Below are 20,976 nucleotides of genomic sequence, written 5' to 3' on the forward strand. Positions count from 1 at the left end.
CTATAACAAGTTAAGAAGTACCTATGACGGGTCTAGTATGCACGACTGTCTAGGAAAGCATGCCCACACAAGTGTAAACAACCGTCAGGTTGTATTGTAGACATGTGGTGACCGAAGGTTTCCCCCGAGGTTACCTATAGCCTAGGATTAGGTAGAACTCACTGAGACATTATGTCTCATCCCAATCCTTATTTGTTTCGGATAATCATGTGGGTTTAGCAAGCTAATAGCCGAATGGATGTTTCAACAAGTGTTCGTTCGTACCCGCTACAGGATGATATGAATATTCAAGGACGTATTTACTATGCTTTACAAAAGTTGAGTTGTATTATCATTGTACGAACACATATTGTTGTATAAGATATTCATTCGAAGTTTTATTGTTGTAAATTTTAATGTACCCAATACTAAACTTAACTCACATACTAAAATTTCTAGATACGTTTAGTGTGGGTGTTACATGAGTGACACAACTGATTAGTATTTCATTAAAAAAAACGTGATGATTCCAATTAAAATAAGAGAAACCTAAAAAACAAAACTAATATAAATGAGAAATTCATAATAATAACAATCATAATATCAACCCATAAAAGTTCATATATTTTTATTTCCCTGCAATTTTTTGAAACTCAATACAACAGACTTTATTCATGTTGCTCCAACAAAGAGAAAAAGAGCCAACAAGGTTTTAGGACAAGAGATATTAAAATAAACGTAGTTTGCATGATATGTTTATATAAAAATTCGAAAGCATTGGTTGTTTTCCTTTCTTTCTTGCGAATTTGTTTTTTGTTCCAACCGCCGGTTTCTCTGCAAGAAGTAACATAGATTCAGTTGTTTCTATATCACGAAGACGTGATCTCACCATTTCCTTATGAATCTTTCATTTCCTCAAGTTGAGTGAGTTCAATCAGTTTGTATTCTTCTAGGATCTCATCATGTGCCCTAGCATCATTTTCAGCCTCTTTTAGTTCAGCTAGCACATCTTCAAGTTGTTGATTCAGATCCTCTTTGTTCGGAAGTGTGCAGATTTTCTCCAAATTTTGGGGGGATGAAGTTGAGGAAGAGGACAATGATGAAGTCATCACATCAATCTTTGAGCAGAACTATCCAAGTCTGTCAGAGAGTACTAAGGCAGAGAGAAAGCAGAAGAAGCATGTGAACAAAGTGAAGCCTACTAGCTTCAACACAGCCGGAATGAGGACCCGTGCCCAAAAGGGTACCTCCAAAGTTGCCTTGGCGTTACCAAATAGTTGGTTCAATTATAAAAGAATACATGGGAAATGTTATTTGCAACATCTTGTTCAGGCAACAAGATCTATTCTTTGATTCTGTTGATTCTATCTCTCTAGGTGTTCGATGCATCTTTGTGAACTTGGGTGTTTAGTTAGTAGCTTCTGCCATTTCCCCGTTGTTGTTCTTTTAGCAGTTGCCATGTTATTTTAATTCATTGAGGATTTTCACAAGCCTTCCTTATTATAGATCTTTGTGATGTAATATTTTGCACCTTTTGATGTAAGCACTTTTGTTGTTAAGGGTTCTAGCCCTCTCTAGGTCTTTTATAGAATTTCTTCGCTTGATCAAACAAAAGGAACTTCAGAAGATGAGCTTCCTATGCCATCGTCTAGGTTGAGCTCTCCTTCAAGAAATTTGGATGCAACATCATCAACATTTGGGTGCCCAAAAGAGTAAGGCTTATTCCTAGGGGAGAACACAAAAATTTTCTGCCCCGCACAAGATGGCAAGTTCATTTGCCTTCTTGAATAATCATGTTCGACGCTTAGAGAATGTAACCTGCCTTATGACAGGGTCTCTCACCCTCGCAATCGCAATTTTGCGACGACCCATGACCCCTTCACCCACTTCACACTATTTGCTAGTAAAATAAAGGGATCTGAATTGAGGGGTTATTGTAGTTGTTATGGCTATAGTCGAACCCTGTGCCTCTATTTATATCCATTTTCAATAAAAAAAAGGTTCATTGTTCCCAATATTGTATTATTATTTTTTAATTCATGAACAACTTTTTAATAAGATTAAAATTTATTTCTATTTTTCTTACTTGCAAAGTTTCTCCTAATATATAATATTTTAGTCTTTTAATTTTTTATTCTTTTATGTAATTATGATAATAATAAATGTTGGAGTTTATTATTAAATGTAGGAGTTTTATTTTCCTAAAATAAATGTAGGAATATTAAATATAATGGAAAATAAGTAAGATTATCTTATTGTAACTAGCGGAAAGACAGACATAATCATCATGCCGGTTTGTCCGCTCTTTCTACTGCACTAACGCATGTGATTATTTTATTATGTTTGTTTGTATAATTTTGATTAAAAATTTTAAATTTCAAAATATGAATGGATATTATTGATATATTGATTTATAAGCAAAATATTGTCATGACATATAACAAAATTATTTTTGAACTCAACATATTTTAGTTTGCCTGCATATAAAGTTAAGATAAAATAATGATCATTTATTGTTTATTCTAATAGTAATTAGTAACATCATAACATAAATGTATAAATGACATGTTATGTAAAAGAAACATTGATATGATTGCGATAAAAGAATATCTTTAAGAACTACATTTTTCATAAAGTTTCCATCTTCTCTTTCTATTTTCCCTTCTTTAATGAGAACTTTTGTTGAATTTTGAGAAACTCCTCTTGATAAAACTACATATAATTGACTATTCGTCGAAGATAGATTTCGACATTAGGAATGGTCTGTCCTTGTGACTTATTTATGGTAATAACAAAACTTAGTCTAACGGGAAACTGTTTTCTACTAAGCACAAAGGGAAATCTTGAACTCGCATTTGTTTTTAATTTAATTCTAGGCAAGAATGCTACTTTTCTAGTATTGCTTCCTGTTAGGATTTCCACATCCAACATATTCTTAAATAAATCGCGACATAACAATCGTGTCCCATTACACATGCTATATCTAGGGTCTATGTTTCGCAACAACATCAAAGGTGCACCTTTTTTTACCTTTAAAATATGTGGTGGGATACTTCCTTGAGAAATTGAGTTTAGGAGTTCCCGTTGATATGGTAGTGTAGCCATTTGTTTCTTTCTACCATATTTATCTATCTTTAATCCACCGGTTCTATTTCCACTTCTATTGATTTTTTTTTTCTTTTATATTGTGATTACGAATTATTATATTATTCCTCGCCTATGAACCATACATACTCCTCATATTAGATGTGTCTGAACAGGTGTTGCATCCGCATCCACAAATATAATTACCCTAAATTATGTAATTTTCTCAAATTATAACGTTATTGGAGTGTCAGTATCCGTGTTGTATCTGGTGTCGGTGTTCATATTCATACTTCTTAATTAGCGGTCCTCTCTTTTAATGGCCTTTTAGATGGTGATTTGAATGTAACCAAAAACAAAAGATGACGGTTTGAAGCTTTCTAGTGTTTCTGTTTTTAGCAGTGCGGTATTCTTTTGAATAGAAAAATGAATGCCAAAGCTTCTTTAATGACAGATTGTCACCCATTCCCACAAGCAATAACCATATTTAATAATCCAAAACTTCAATGAAGATTAATCTAACTGTCTAACTACTGTCTTTGATATTCAAGTATCAACAACATATTATTTTGAATTATGAGTTTTGTTTATGCTTTTCTAAAGCGATTGTATCAACCTTGGAATTAAGAATCGTTTGGATTTTATACCATTTGTACCTTACTTCCTCGGGTCTCAATTATAAGCAACATTGCACTTTTTAGGTTCATTGTTTAACTGCGGTATATGCTCTATATTACAGACGAAATACATCAGTTATTCAATGAATCTAAAAAGTGATTTTTTGCTTATAACTGAGACCGGAGGAATTATTTTATGCCTGTAATGTTGTGAACTTGAAACCTAACTTGTAGAAGTTAAAAACAAAATAGAGGTCATTACCTTTTGCATAGAGGTCAATATAGTTTCCATCTTTTCTCTATCTGTCAATAAAAATCAATTTCAAATCAATATAATTTTGTTTGGTTGTCTCTTAATTATTTTGTTCATGTTGACTAGTTAATTTTTACATGTTTTGTTTCTCATTGACACTTGTTTCACTTCACACAATGCTATAGTTGTCTTGTTTGATACAATTTCTATGTACTGTGGTATTGGGAAATATACCGAGATCCAAATTCATAACGACCAACATCATCTTTCAATGATAGCATGAAAGAATGTAGTATTAAGGATGCCCTATATATTATGCAACCTTTTTGAAAGATTAAAATCTACTGATACTTAGTTATGCATTAATTCGTCCAAATGTGGCATTCTTCAAAGGGCACACCTTTTTCTAGTATTTGCGAAATGTTAGGAAAATCACAGGCAACATAATCCAAATCCCATCTGGTGTTGTCAACTCTTTTACTTCTATGTTATCGACGCTCAACTTTAAGTGGTTGAACATGTAGGTGTTAAATGATAAACACGCCAGAATCAATTCAAATGATCAGCAGTTCAAGAAAATCCTTAGAGAACTGCAAAGTCAATTTCTTCACCAGAATGTCGTTACAACACAAGAGGAGGGAAAAGCAAATCAAACATAATATTTTCTCTCTCAAGTCTCATAATCTTAATCAAAATCCTATAATATCATTATTTCCTTTAAACTCAACAAAACCAGTCATATGTCAAATACAATCAATGTCTTCCAAGTGGCTCAAAGCTGGAGAGAAAAAACGAATAAAGCATGTCAGTGCTATCACATCATGCATTGGCACACACACAACGTAAAAGTTTATTCAGTAAATTTAAAAATTTCTTCCCTACATCTAACTATAATGATTGTACATGTGAATGAGGGTTTTCATACTATAAAAACTAGCTAATGTCGATGATAATTTCTTTACTAAATTATCTGACCACTAGCATGCTAGAGTCTCCACAAGTTAGTTGAACACCACAATTTCTTCCCTACATCATGCATCAACATTTGAATGATTGTACATGTGAATATAACTTAAATTATCTGACCACTAATAGTTCTAACTCTGGATGCACACTTGGTGCATGCCCGATAAAACCATCATGCATCGGGCTCTAACTCACAGGTTCTTGCCAAGACAGTTCCTAAGCATTTCTGCACAAATAATAATCAATTTGGGGTATCGATCAGATATTGAGTCAAACGTTTCCTATGCATTTGCTGCTTATAACATATATTGAAAGAAAACTATTAACTTTGCTAGTTGATTATAAGGGACAATTAAATTATAATGCAATTCTGGTAAGCAAGATAAAACAAAAACATGTCTAAATAAACATTTTTTGTTTGTTGAAAAATAATGACTAACATATCCAAAAATTTCCAAACATTTTCAAAAATTATAATGCACGTGTGATTTTAGAAGAAGTTAAGCTCAAAATCAAACATTTCCACAAATTTGACGGTTGTGTTTGATTGACGATGTAAAAAATCTATACATATACAATGGGTATGAATTAAAATCCTTTATATCTTCCGGAATAGTACATGGTAATAAAAAAAAACGGATATACAAGCCGTTACCTCATGAACAGATTTTTCTGGGGTGCTCTTCAAAAATTGATTCTCCTTGAGTTCCTTCATTGAATTTGCCATCTGATTCTAACCACAATGATGAAAAAAGCAGATGACTTTAGAATTATACTCAACCAAGTAGATATATTAAAGATCATTAATTATTAAACATGTTTATTAAAGATCAAAATTTCATTGTTGACCCATTTTTAGAGGGGAACAAAATGAGATGGTATGTTTATTAAAGATCCAAAGCGAAAATTAACATAATTTAAACATGTTTAAGCCTATATAATATAATAGTGCCTAACACAATGATTTATGGCCAATTAATCTCCTTAATTATTTAACTCTACTAGATACGACTGGCACATACCTACTGCTCTATAACTCTACTATAAGTATCTGATATCCTTAAAGTATCACTTGCATTTTTTTTATGAAAACTGCTGTTGACACATTATGTTTAGCTGAAAAACACCTATAAAAGACTTAAATGCCCCCTCGGCAGTTTTACGCCGTCGGTAGTTAACTGCCGAAAACCACATACAATCCATCGACACTTAAGTGCCAAAGTAGGTAGGCAAATGATTCTTCTCTTTCTCAGCCATAACCTTCACAATTTCCTCACTTTGTGCAACAAAACACAGAAATGAATCCGATCCAACGTTGTCCAAGTTAACATTTGTGTGGTCCCAAGAAGGTGAGATTCCAGAACCATCAACAACATCATCAAAACATGTCCTATTGTTTTCACTACATAAAAGATTAGATTCAGCACTCTGAAAGCTTTCGGCCATTGAAAGAGGTTAAAAGGGTGCTAATAATGAAACTTCATGAAAAGGGGTTATTGAAAAGCTTAAAAAACAAAACTTTATGGTTTAAATATAAAAATGATCCCTGCAAATATCTGGGTTTTGGTTTTAGTCCCTGTAATTTTTTTTTTGGTTTTAGTCCCTACAAATATAGAATATTTGGTTTTGGTCCTTCGTATTTTGTTTTAATCTTTGTAAAATAATTTCATATTGAAATTGGTCCCTATAGTATTCATTTTAGTCCTTGAGGGACTAAAATCAAATATTCTACCTATTACAAGGACCAAAACAAAATATGAATCAATTTTACAAGGACTAAAACAAAATACAGAGGACCAAAACCAAATTTTGTATATTTGCAGGGACTAAAACCAATTTTTTTTTTTACAGGGACTAAACCCAAACCCAGATATTTGCAGGGACCATTTTTATATTTAAACCAAACTTTATTGATGGGTGTTTTGTGATTAGATGAAAAAATTGAAATGGCACCAGTTGAACATGGAAGGAGAGTGTGAGAGTGATGAAAAAGATGACGAGTTTTATGTAGGATTTCGGAAGTTAACTACCGAGGTTTTCCTCGGTAGTTAACTGCATCCGGTTTTGAACTTCCTCGGCAGTTAACTGCCGAAGGGCATTTTAGTATTTTACATGTGTTTTTCAGCCTTCTCAAATGTGTCAACAACAATTTTCTTTTTTTATAACTTCACTGTAGATTAATGTTGGAATATTTATTAGAATATTTCTAATATTTTCTATTGTTATTATTGTCCTTGATTTAAGGAGATAATTAAGTTGTAATCTCACTATTTAAACCAGCTCATGCTGAGGAGTAAATCAGAACATAGTTTATCCATTTCTTTCAACATGGCATCAGAGCCCCAAATTCTTGGGGTCTCGATTCCGCTTAAACCCTAATTTGGCCATACAATTATTAGTGAATAGCTGTTGTAGCTTCTATTACTAACATATCACCACTTTCCACTAGAGATAATGAACAAACCTTGATTTCCTGTAGGAACTTGACTGAAAAGTCTTGCCTGAAGTTTTGCAGCTCATTAGATACATGCTTGCATTCTTCCTGAAAATAATGAAGAATAAATCCTAGTGTTTTCAATTAACAAAGTCAAAATGTTGCTGTAAGTGAAATGAATAAGTATCTGATTATTCTTGTAACATGGAACACTTATATGCAACAAGGCTGCTCAATCTCTCAACTAATCATAAACAACCCCGATGTAACATTTATTCGGTTAAAATAATTCACCGGTGGGCATTTGAAATCCAAATAGGTGTCTCAAGAAGGAACCTTTTGGATGATTATGAAAATGGATTTTGAAGGTCCTCCATCCATTCCAAATTTTTGGTATTTTTAACATTTCATTTTTTAATCAAAACAATGTGGTTTAGGAAATCAACATATATAATTAACCTTCATTCTCCAACTATACCCGTAAATATAATTAAGATGGTTAACATTGATGAGATTGTTTATTGTTGAGTTTATTTCCTCTTTTCAAGGAAACCTGAGCTTAAAAATTGAATTATTTCTTAATATGTATGCAAAAAGAATTAAACCATCAATGATATGGAAAGGATGAAGTACTTTTGGAGGGGAAAATCAAACTCAGATACTTCATCAGGATGGGAAATATAAATAATAAGGGTGCTGGAAATAAAAAGCAAATCCTTCAATTGAGAGAGCTGAAGTGTTTCAGAAGAATATATGCACTAGAAATGGCTATAAACTAAACATACAGAATGGTGTAACAGAAGAATACCATCAGCATTTTGTTTTGAGACTGTAACTCCCTGCATAGCAACTCAATCTTATCTCCGGCATCAACAGCTACAAAAAGAAAGGAAACAGTCAATGAACAAAAATTAGTTACAGATTATGCACTGCCAGATATTCAAGATTCCAAAAAAGTGTCCTTAAAGATATACCATTTCCCCAAACATATTTCTCAAAACAACACAAAAGCTTACCCCAAGGTAATACATGTAGAAGCAATAGCAATGCAATCCTATTAGAACTTAGACAATACCAATCAAGTGCTCAATTACAAAGCTAATTGTTTGATAAAGTGAAAATCCCTTGAATATCATAGTATTATATATTACCTCTGCATAATATTTGAACCACATATATACTAACATAACATTGGCATTTGGAAAAGATAACTGCCGTAAATTTGGGGGTTCCTACTTAGCAAAAGTAACTTTTAGACAAGAATAACAAATGATCAGAGCATTAGACATTCTCGGCCAACTACATTACCTGGAACAATCAGAAACATGACCCAGCAAAAACTTAAAACAGCGCACCAACGAATAAGACACAAATAAAGAGTTGATATTCAAAACGAAATCAGCAGGTCTGGAAACTCGCTGCTTAAAAATTCCAAGTGCTCACACTAGACACAATAATATAAAAAATAAAACGAAAATTGGCCACCGTCGATCTAGAACCCAGTTCTAGTTCTGGGAACAAGAGCTGGGAGATGACGGTGCAGACTTCACACTTAACCTACAAAAATAAGTTTACTAGAGGAGAAATAGAAATACTAAGGACCAAGGACAATTTATATTCTAACAACAACAATAGTCTTTCCTAGATAGATCATCCTGCACAGTTCACTTTTTCAATGTGTGATCTTACCTCCTGCACCAGGATCCTTCTTCTTCACAGCCATAACGACTCCAACCGCAACAATCTGACGCATGTCTCTGACAATAAAACGTCCAAGTGAAGGACAATCAGCAAGCTTCTCTACCACCATGGGCTTGGTGGGAATCATCTTAACATAGCCAGCATCACCATTCTCCAAGAACTCGGGCTCCTTCTCGATTACCTTACCAGAACTCTTGTCGGTCTTGGCAAGAAGCGTGTCAAACTTGACAGCAACGTGGGAGGTGTGGCAGTCAAGAACAGGTGTATAGCCATTTCGAATCTTGCCAGGGTGACTCGTGATGACAACATGAGATATAAAGTAAGCGGCCTCCTTGGCTGGGTCGTGCTTGGAGTTGGAGGCAACATAGCCTCGCTTGAGAAGCTCAGGAGACACATTTTTAACATTAAATCCCACATTGTCACCAGGAAGGGCCTTAGTGAGAGCTTGATTGTGCATCCACACAGAATCAACTTCAGCTTGCAGCCCAATTGGGGCAAAAGTCACCACCATTCCAGGTTCCAAGAAACCCGTCGCAACCCGTCCCACAGGCAGAGTTCCAATTTCTCCAATTTTGTAGACATCCTGCAGCGGTAACCGGAGAGGCATGTTTAATGATGGCCTCTTAGGCTGGCTGATCTGGTCAAGAGCTTCAAGAAGGGTGGGACCCTTGTACCAGTCAAGATTGGTAGAGCGCTCAATCAAGTTATCTCCCTCGAAACCAGAGATGGGAATAAATGGAATTTGGATTTGTTTATTAGAGTGAAACCTCTTCAAAAAGGGTGAAAAATGCTTCACAATTTCTTCATACCTACCCTTGGAGTATTTGGGTGTAGTGGCATCCATCTGTCAAGATAAAGATAGATGATAATTAGTACTTAAATAAAAAATAAATAAATAATCAAATACAACTTTAAAGGGGCTGAAAATATAAATACCTTGTTGCAACAACAGATCAGTTGATTCACACCAAGATTGAAAGCAAGGATAACATGTTCACAGGTCTGACCATAAATACCAGTATCAAAACCACCAGTAGTGGAATCAATGACGAGAACAGCACAGTCAGCTTGGGACGTTCCGGTGATCATGTTCTTAATGAAATCCCTGTGTCCGGGGGCATCAATGAGAGTGAAGTGGTACTTGGTTGTCTCAAACGTGGACAGAGAAAAATCAATTGTGATACCTCTATCACGCTCAGCATTAAGCTTGTTAAGCACCCAAGCATACTTGAATGAGGACTTGTTTCTCCGAGTAGCTTCTTTCTCCAATCTCTCAAAGACATCAGCTTCAATACCTCCAAGCTTGTACATCAAATGACCAGCAGTGGTTGACTTCCCAGAGTCGACATGGCCGATAAACACAATGTTAATATTAACCTTTTCCTTACCCATTAGTCTTTAAACTTGAAATCACAAAAAGATCTGCCAATTCAACACAACATTCTGACAAGTCAAAAACTGCACAATGAATGACAACAATACAGCATGCATGAAATTGACACAATTCAAAAAGAACATCATTATCTTTATCGCATAAATACAGTTCAAAAACAAGCAACAGCAACATTCTGCTTTTTCTATTATTTTTATTATTATGCATCAAATATTATAAAAACATAAACTATTGACACACTAAAAAAAAAAACGATGCAGAAAAAAAAAAAAAAACTACCGCAAAACCCACAATCGAATACCCAAGCAGAAAACAAACAAAAACAAATATCTAACGATCCTATGTAATCGCATACGTACACTATTAGAAACGAAATAGGAGAACCTGGCCTTGAAGGAGGAGGCAGTGCTGAAACCCTAACCACGAGGAAGAGATGAAGATGAAATATAGCAGAGAAGAAGGGTTTATATAGTGCAACTTTGCTTGTTTAACCGCGAGGAAGAGATGAAGATGAATATGGCAGAGAAGAAGGGTTTATATAGTGCAACTTTGCTTGTTTTTTTTACGGTATTGCCCTTTGTTTGTTTATCTTGTGTTTGCTTTTTTTTTACGGTATTGCCCTTTGCTTGTTTAACTTATGTGTCACCCATATCTCTCTCACAATTACTTTCGATTATCTACCCTGTACACTTATTATTGTTACCTTATATAATAATTTTTTTTTTTAGAATAATTCTAGTGTATTTATTATCCGGAGTTTTATGTTGATCAAAATTCTATTTGTATATCATAGAATTTTATGTGTATTTATCGAGCGTTTTTGGTTTATCCGGCGTTTTATCGAGCCAGGACTCCTTCGTCTCTCCCAATGGAGCGCTTTTGGTTTATCCGGCGTTTTATCGAGCCAGGACTCCTTCGTCTCTCCCAATGGACGAAGGATTTCTCTCATCATACACAGAAGTAGACACATGCTTCGATTTGGGTACGGTTGGTTGAATTACCGCATGAGTATTTGCCGGAACATTTCAAGCAAAACAAAAAAAACCAAAACTAGAACCATGTAATTAGCAATTTTTTTTTTTTGCTCTAGAGAATCAAGCAATTTTAGGAGATAAAATAGCTATAAAAAATTGTTTTCATAAAAAAGGAATATAATTTTTTTGGCAATGTGTAAGAGTTAATGCATAATTGATTTAGAATCTTAGATAGGGAGAAATTTTAGGAACTTTTTTTATGGCCGGATTCCAGTAAAAAAAACACAATTTTACGTGATAAAATGGCAATCAAAATTTATATTGATAAACTAAAATATTTCGCACTACCAAAAAAACTAAAATATCTTACTTACTAAAGCTTAACCCCTAAAGCTAACCCTTAACCCTAATATTTTCCCCCCTTTTCCCTCCACTTTTCTAAGCCATTGGATTTTGCACATTTAGCCGTCATTCAATTTTAGCCATTGATCATATTTCATATTTATCTCTTCTATTTTCCGAAACAACTACTACCTCCGTCCCTAATTATAGGACCCTTTTGAAAAAATAACGCATATTAAGAAAATTGATAAGTGTAATAAATTTGTTAGTAATTAGTATTGTTTTTACAATTTTATCCTTTAAGAGAGAGGATTAGTTTATGTTTTCAACGTAATATTTAATGTTGATTGAAGAAAAAGATATAAATAAATAGGGGTATGTTGGTAAAGAATTAATTAATGTACTTGGAAATACCAAAAGGGTCTTATAATTAGGGACGAGTATTTCATATTTATCTCTTGTATTTTCCGAAAAAACTAATTCATATTTATCTCTTCTATTTTCCGAAACAACTATTTCATATTTATCTCTACTTCCAAAACAAATTGACCCTACAACTATTTCATATTTATCTATAGCCCTATTTTTCCAAAACAACTATTTCATATTTATCTCTTCTGTTTTCCGAAACAACTATTTCATATTTATCTATAGCCCTATCAATCAATCTATATATAAAAGTTGTCCCATGCTAAAATTTTCGCCCTAATTATGCCTAAGCCCTAATCAATATAATTACTGTTTTACCCTAACCAAAACAATTAAACCGATAAACATAATAAAAAAAAAGCCGCAGAACACAGAACACAAACGCCATTCTTCTTCTTCTTCACGCGATTCTTCTTCTTTTTCACGCGATTCTTCTTCTTCTTCCCCTAAAAAAGTCGTTGAACTGTGCTTTCTCTCAAACAATCTCCTCCTCACAATTTCATCTTCTTCTCAATCTCACCACTGTTAGTCTTCAACTCCTATTCTCTAACCCTAATTTCTCTTATATCCCTAATTTGATTCCGAATATATGCATGCTATTCACATAATCGATTATTTTTCTGCTTTTCGTTTTAATCGATTGAGATTTCTGTTTTGTTATTGTTGCCGAATCGATTTTGATTTTTTTTTCTTTGATTGATAATTTTTTTCTTGCTCAATCGGTTTATCGCAGGTAGTTGCCGATAAACAAATACTATGGCCGATCCGCAGCCGGTGTTGATTCCGCCGCAGCCGGTGCTGATTCCAACCCCAGCCCTTTCTTCTTGCCGATAAACAGATACTATGCACCTTTCATTGACATGTATGCCTCTTTGATGAAGGGTAAATCCTACCTCCGTATTTTTGGTGCGCCATGACAATTTAAAGTTTTCAAATGTGTTTTCAATTGCAAATATTGTTCATGTTGTTTCTGCCTTAGTGACTAATCACAATTGCTCAAAATGCATAGCTTCAATTGGGATATGTAGGGTGTGATTTTCATTTGTACACTTTACAGATACATACTCTCTTCTCTATCAATGATTTATTAGTTGGGATTGTTCCAATAATATTATTTTTTCTCTACATCAATAATGTTTAGGGTAAATGATATGTTGAAGTTTATGTTCACCAAATTATCTCTTAGTGTATCTCTTTGTCTATGTCATGCCTAATTCCACATGATTTTGATCTCGCATCCATGGAATAGAAAGTGAAATACCATTTGTGATGACAATATTTCTAAAATTACTTCAAAGCTACAACATCTGTGAATTTCCACTGAAGTTTTTGTAGTTGAGGTAGAAATATTTTCATCGTGAAATTGCAGGGTTAATTAAGAGCTTATAAGATTGGATCCACAATTGGTTGAGTTTGCATATGATACGAAAGGGTCTTTATCTGAATATAGATGGTGTGTAACTTAGTTTAGCAAGTGGGCATATTTCTTGAATCACGTTGTGTTTACTAAGGTACTTCTGTTCTTCTCTTTAGCTTATTCACTTATGTTTTTAGTTTATGAACTTTGATTTTGCGCGATTGATGTACTCAATTTTATAATTTTACCATTCAATTTTTTGGTCTTTTTTTTATGTTAATTTTATTCTAACTTGGTTTGTTTATGTTTTTGGTTTATTTGACTTAGAAGTGCAATAAATTGGAAGCTGCCGTGGTGATTGATCAATTGATATAAACAGACTTTTAACCGGTGAGACGTGTGAAATGCATTTTCTAATTAAGTGAATGAAAATTTGTTATTGATGTTCTAATTTAAGGGTATGACAATTAGGGTTTGAGTTTTTAGCTTCCATGTCTTGAAAATAGTTTATAAATGTTTTATCAAATCAATATATTCCATGCTGAGAAGTTATAACTGACTGATCCTCTTCAAAAACATAAATAGTTATAACAGACTGATCAACTTTATTCTAACAGGTCCAAATCATATATAGATATCATTTGTGTTTTTTTCTATACATGATATCATCTAATAGATTGTCCGTTTTCTACTTCAATACTTTTGCCCTATATAAACGTCGTAGACATTGGTCGTGGCAAAATAGAGGCCTTATATAAAGGTTTTTTTGTCCTCTTAATTATGGACTAGCTGGGTAAGTTTATCGATTTTCATGTTTATTTTTGTCGATTTAATTATTGACTGGATGGAAATGTGATATTTTTTTTGTTAGAAAAAGAAACCCACCCGCAAATTAGCCAACTCTCCATTGGCGCTGCCTCCATCACTCCCATCTTGCCACACACTTTTTCGGAGGCAAGGCAGTAGCATAGAAGGAGAGAATTGGAAGTTTTGTTGTTCTTGTCGTACAAAATTGACGAGAGTAGCACCGACGTTTGTGAGTGAAACGCGCGAATGATTATGAATTTGTGGTTTTGAAATTAACTCACTGTTTTTGAGTTTCAATTTAGATTTTGATTTGATTTCGATTTGGCTTCCAATCATGTACTTCTGTTTTTCTTTCCAATGCCGCAATTATTGCATAAATCATTCTCCATTGTTGTTGCTATAGTTTTATTTTCTTTTTCATGTTTTTATTGCAATCTCACAAAGTAAATAAAAGAATCATGTTTGGTTAGTTCTTAGGTAGTCAATGAGGATGCTCTATAAGCTATAAAGTAGTGCAAATTTATAGCAATTAGGTAGCTTAAAAGTCAAAATTTACTTTGATATGCAATTTAAAAAGTCGTTTAATCGTTGTTTTTTATGTTGATTTGGTACATTTGGTTCTTATAATGAATGATTGTTGTCCATTTTGAGGAATTGGATGGAATCAGACTTGATTCTCTTCTGCTCTTTATTTGTTGTGTTTATGTCTTCCCTCTATAAGTCCCCTCTCAATTTTTTATCAGTTTGTGTTTTTGAGATTTTCTAATTGAGGCTTTTGATTTTACCACTTCTGATTGCAAGTTTGGAAGATAGTGCAGAAAATTGTGTATACCTAGATGGTAGAGATTCATGTCAAGGTATTTGGTGTTAGATAATTTTTTTGTTGTATGTGGGTTTATCTTACTTTAATTGACTCATAACTCTCAATATTAATAATCATTCCAAATCTTATAGTTTTCACATTTGTTACATGAGAGGTCAAACTCTCTTTTCGTAATTGTCATGTTTTGTTTTGTTATGTAGGGCTCAAATTCACATTGAAATTGGAAATTACGCTACGTGAATGGGACCTTCAAGAATTATTTATGTAGGTCTTTGTTGCAAAAGAGACATTTTGATGAAGTGGCTTAAGAAAAACAAGTGGAGCATGATTAAGAATGAGGTATGCTTAATCAAAATATAAGTACTGTAAATGGTTTTTAAGCATATTTATTATTATGTCTATTTTGTGGAAGTGAATGGTTTATGAGGAAATTTCTGCATAAGTGTTTTATATTTTATCATTGGTGCTATGGTTATGACATTAGATATTTGTATCTTTTGTGACATGTCTAATAAAATAGTGTAAAAGATATTGCTGCTTTTTGGGGTTTATAAGCATCAGTATGTTTAACTTTCAACTTATATGAAGTAAGCATTCATGTTTCTCTACTATTTGCATTTTAATAAAACTTTAATTTGTGTTTCACTTAAAATGTGGAGTGTTCAACTTGATCCAAAAGAATAGATAATTTATCAAGAAAAGAATGTTCAACTTAAGAATGTTTTAAATTTTTATCTTTTTCTTTTTGTAGAAGTCTATTTTGACTCATTGTTGTTATATTGATGTGAGAATTGAATACATATTCCATGCGAAAGATTTGTTTTGGTAATTAAGCACTTTGATTTGGTCATGTTGTGTGCTCTGATATGTGATGGCTGATTCTGTAAAGTATTTTAAAACTCAAGTGTTCATATAAAAGTTTGCAGTTAAAGATCTTTAGAAATGGACATTGACTGTCTTCTAAACATTTTAATGAATAAAAAAATCTGTTCCCTTTCAAAATATTAGGTTGTTGATTATCTACTCTTTAAATGCTTATGACTCTCGATTCCCCACTTTATCGTTTGGTGTAGTCCTCTTCATTTACATTTATGAGGAAACTACAATCATTCATGCTTTGCTTCTCACAGTTTTCTTCAATTTCTTTTTTCATTGAACTATTTTGGAATTGTTACTATCATAATTTATGGGCGGGTATAGTTATGATAAGTCATTATGATCTCTTACTCCATTGAATTAATTTTAAGTTAGTTCTAATGTGTTCTCCTGGTGAAAGTATGATATTTGATAAGCCTCCTTCCCACATGCTAACAAATGTTTTCTGAATGTAGTGCATGACTAATATGTTAGGATTCGTTCATATTCATATTGCTCTCTGCTTTTAAAGATATACATCACCTAAGAGTTTTGAAAGTGTGCATCTGTTTTATATCTGTCCTAATTCACCAAAAAATTGAAGAAGCCTTTTGTTTTCTTTTGTTCAGTATCTATTTATGGACAGTCATGTTTCTTCATCAATATGGCAGCAACACAGGCACAAAAATGCACGATGGAGGTTGTTCTGTAGCATCACTATCACATGTGGAGCTTAGTAAGTGGTGCTGCTATAGAGCCATAACTTGCAAACATGGTAATTTTCGTGATGTGTATGGTAATTTTCTTCAAGTTAAATCTATTAGACTCCAATCCAAAATAAGTGTAACAAAAGGGGAAGCATATGGTTTATACTATGCTATAAAGCAGATTCATGAGTTGAATACTGATAACATCATTTTGTAGTTAGATTTTACGATTGTATATGATCATGTTAATTCCACGTCCCACGACACCTGATTTATCTGAGTTGAACTGTATTTACAAACTCTGTGGTACAACTTACTAGGAGGCAAGTTGATGTAGTGGCTTGAGTGGATACACAACTAATCCTCAAGTTTATGAGATTGTACCAAATTGTATTCACGATTTTATTCTTAATGAAATGATGAGTTTTCTTGCCTAAAAAATAAATATTCAATTTCTCCAAGTAGCATAAATCTCTATTCTTACTTCATATTCAATACTTCTCTTACATTCATGAACACATCTTATATCATTCCTATAGAGTCTATAGAAGAAATTGAATATATCTTTAATTTGATCCAAAACATAAAAAAATGACTCCTATCATCATATCATTGATGTGGATCAATGCTTTTTTTTTTGTAATACAAGAAAGGATGTGGATTATTTCAAAAAAAAAAAGACGTGCAACAATGTTTATCATGTTATTTTTATTAAAGTGAATCTTCTATTATCTTTATATTATCATGCTGGTATTTATAATTACATCAAGAAACAGACTGAAAATTCTATTGATTGATGAAGAGGGTAATTACATCAACACTAAATCAAATGTGGTATATAAAGAAGTTTTCTGCAATGTGTAGTTTTAATGTGAAATCAAATCTGTTTTGCTGTTGTGGCTGAGACGCTCTACTTTTGCATGGAGACAGGTAAATTGTGACTTGAGATTTAACAGAATTGTATATAGTATAATGATATTGTACTTTGAGTGATTCCTTTGTTTGTTCCTGTATTTGTGCCGGAGAATTCAGTCTGTATGTGATGTTATTAGCCATGTACGCTTCGTACAGATGAAACCAGGTGACATGGTAGACCCACTGATCTGCGATACATACTGCTCAATCCGTTTGTTCACTTGAAAGACATAACGTCTATTGGTATGTTCGAGTTTAATAGGCATATTTCAGGATGGAACATTTAAATGTTTACTTATATATGTTAATATAAACACTCATGCTTCTCAAATTGTATTTTTTTGAATGTTGGCAGGTGAATTGGGAGCTAGGTGAGCAGATTTTGATGCCATTATTGTTTCAAGACCCATTTGCCAATATATGTATTGGAAGTCAATCTAATGACATTGTAAATGCATTATGTTATTTTCTTCGGTGTGAAAGGCATACATTTAGTATTAATAAGTGCCTTATTGAGATAATGTATTTCTAAGGTACCCTATTAAAAAACTGTGTATCCAATCCTATGGCGGAGTCAACATAATTTTTCAAACTCACATTAACTCAAATTGTTTTGTCAAAGAATTTGTGGGTATTTTATATCTATTCAAGTTATGTTTTAAACAAATTTTTTTACGCAAATGTCTTCAGGATGTACAGGAGGTTGAAGACTCATGCAGCAATACCTCTATGATTGACACACCAACCAGCAAGACAAGTCTTAAGAGGTCCTCTAATAGCATTAACTCTGTGGCTGTTGAACATGGTGAAGCTGGTCAGGCATCGGTTACAAAACCTAACAGGGTTGTTCGTGTCAAGATTGAGCCTACCGACACTAAAGCTGTTTAACTTGCTCGAATGCTGGAACTATCTGCTTTGTTATCGAATTTCTTCAATCTCCATGAATCAGACGTTTAGGATTCAGTGTTTTTCCTTTATGTAACAGGGTCGATGTCATGGAAATTGTTTAATATGGTACATTAAAAACGTTTGTGGCAATTTATTTTATGAGTTGAATTATACTATTTTTTTGATTCAAGGTAAGTATTTACTTTCATATTTGCGCTATATTTGTTCTTTTGTATGACCCGTGCGTTAGCACAGGTCGATGGTCTAGTTTCTAACCAAACAAAACCTCATCTAAATATTTTTTTTGAAGGGAGCTCATATAATTTTTTTTTTGACAAAATGTAATTCTTTTATTTACCTTCTTAAAATTCTTTTATTTACCGTCTTAAAACAGTTTGATAAAAAAATGGAATATAAATTTTTTCTCAATATGTAAGAGTTAATAATTTTTTGGTTTAGAATCTTTTTAGTCTAAAATAAATTGATCTAGAATCTTAGATAGGGAGAAATTGTAGGATCTTAATTTATGTCACACGAGAATGCAATTTCACCATCAGGATATGGTTAACCAAAGAAAGAAGAACATGGGGCGCCACAAGATTGAGATCAAGAAGGTTGAGAAAGATTCAAACAAACTTGTCACTTTCTCAAAAAGAAGACAAGGTTTATTCAGAAAAGTAAGTGAACTTTGTGTTTTATGTGATGTTAATGCTGCCGTCATTGCGTTTTTCCCCTGGTGACAAACTCTACTGTTTTGGTCAACCTGACACTAACGTTGTCCTTGATACCTACATCAAAGGAACCACTGAGTTTGAGGATTCAAAGTCAACAGAAAATTTTCTGACTTGCAAAGATTACAATAGACAATATGAGGAGGCACAAAAGACGTTGGCGACGGAAAAGAAGAAACTAGAAGATGTTCAAAATATGGCTAAGATTTTCAACAAGGGTGACATGTGGAATGATCAATTGATGATATGGGTAGTGATCAGCTTGAACAATTTATGGTGTCCATTTACGAGTTAAGGAGGAAACTAGTTGAAAGGGCTGATGAACTTGTCATGAAGCAAAGTGTCATGCCCCTAGAATAGAATTATAAGCTATCCATGAATAAATTTTTCTTTCAGTATTTTCGTTTTCTTTTTAGGCTAGGGTTTTTCAGTCTGCACTTTGCATACTGCAATCGAGATTTTGCTTTATGGTAATTTAATTTGGATTATCTTTTTTTTTTTTTTTACACCATGTGCTTATTTGTTTTTTGTTAATCCTATCTTTTCCTGTAAAATTATTACCGAGGATTAAGATGTCTATGTTTCAAATTGATTTTACTTGACGTCTCTAAATGTTTTCTGGTATTTTTAATTATGTGATCTGGTATTTGATTGTAGTCACATTGGCGGAGTAGAACATGTTGTTACAAGTGTAACTCCGTTTATAATCCCCAATATCTTAGATTGGTTTCACAATTAGATAGGAATAATAGAAGAACCTCCATGATAACACTTAATTTTTCATTAATGTTGATTGTAAACTTGTTATCTTTTGTGTTTGTTAATAGATGGTAATCGCGTTTCATAGTCTGCGTTTGGATGGGAAAGGTTGATAGTTTTCGCCACCAACTATGTACAGATGCTGGATCCTGCTGCACTTATCAGATGGGGACTAGCATATTGAACTTTCCTATTGTAGCGTTAAAGTGCTTGCTACTAATAATTACTTGAGGCATGAAACTCATACATTGTTTGAACATATTTGTTGGTGATGCAAACTTAATCTCTAATAATAGAATTACATTTTTATTGTGTGTCTATTTATCTTTTGAGATTAACTTCATTCATGGATAAAGAAAGGAGAAATCTCTAATAATGCTTCTGATCCTTATCTCAAATAATGCATGAACTTCATTCTTAGATATGTTGTTTTAAGTTTTGACTCTACTCTAAAAATGAAAGCTTGATGTTCAGCCAGCCTTTTTGCATCTTTTAGCTGAAGCTTGATGGTTAATATTTTTCTTTAATTTACTGGCATTGATTTGAGGTGCTGCTCACATGTCTGTAGTATTTTTTTCCTTCTTTTATAAAGTTTTAATAATGCTCATGTTCAATCTGATATTATTAACAGAGTGAGAGGAAGAATAGGCTCCGAACACATCCAAAAGAAGTATGCTATAATGTTATATTTCTAACTTTGTGAATGCTTGTGATTTGATTTGTTAACTCAATTCATAATGTTGTGATTTTACATAACAAGCATTCTTAAAGATTTCCTAATATATAAAATGGATAAAAATCTAGCATATAGTTGTTTTTCAGATTAAATGATGACAATTTCTGTTAGCCTCTTTGTATTAGAGGTTTTTTTAGTAATGGTATGATACATATTGATCTTAGTTGTCTGTCTGTCGCACATTAAATGTTGATATTTTTGTTTCTTGCACGAAGTGCGTTGGCGA

At 33.1% G+C, this 20,976-nt stretch overlaps 1 protein-coding gene and 2 pseudogenes across 5 annotated transcripts; 1 reads left to right on the forward strand and 2 right to left on the reverse strand.

Moving 5' to 3' along the window:
- The window catches only part of LOC146898952 (protein AGAMOUS-LIKE 6-like), a 30,563-nt pseudogene extending 28,712 nt beyond the window's left edge, over positions 1 to 1,851 (reverse strand).
- Positions 1,852 to 4,572: 2,721 nt separating this feature from the next.
- On the reverse strand, positions 4,573 to 10,952 carry LOC146898953 (elongation factor 1-alpha-like). 5 transcript variants are annotated; one of them, XM_085734801.1, is made up of 7 exons: positions 10,812 to 10,952; positions 9,971 to 10,456; positions 9,023 to 9,878; positions 8,142 to 8,209; positions 7,364 to 7,441; positions 5,555 to 5,626; positions 4,573 to 4,711 (listed from the first exon to the last, which is right to left on the reverse strand). In XM_085734801.1, exons 2-7 carry the CDS (start codon positions 10,424 to 10,426, stop codon positions 4,706 to 4,708), a joined length of 1,536 nt encoding a protein of 511 aa, XP_085590927.1. In that variant the 5' UTR covers positions 10,427 to 10,456; positions 10,812 to 10,952; the 3' UTR covers positions 4,573 to 4,705. The 5 variants fall into 5 exon arrangements, with proteins under 5 accessions (XP_085590927.1, XP_085590924.1, XP_085590925.1 ...); XM_085734798.1 differs by having other exon boundaries at positions 4,573 to 5,125; XM_085734799.1 differs by having other exon boundaries at positions 5,555 to 5,632.
- Positions 10,953 to 18,365: 7,413 nt separating this feature from the next.
- On the forward strand, positions 18,366 to 20,198 carry LOC146898954 (MADS-box transcription factor 31-like; annotated as a pseudogene).
- The last annotated feature ends 778 nt before the right edge of the window (positions 20,199 to 20,976 follow it).

Source organism: Medicago sativa, chromosome 8, assembly GCF_051527215.1.
Source record: "Medicago sativa cultivar Bolivia chromosome 8, Bolivia_mono, whole genome shotgun sequence".
NCBI lineage: Eukaryota > Viridiplantae > Streptophyta > Magnoliopsida > Fabales > Fabaceae > Medicago > Medicago sativa.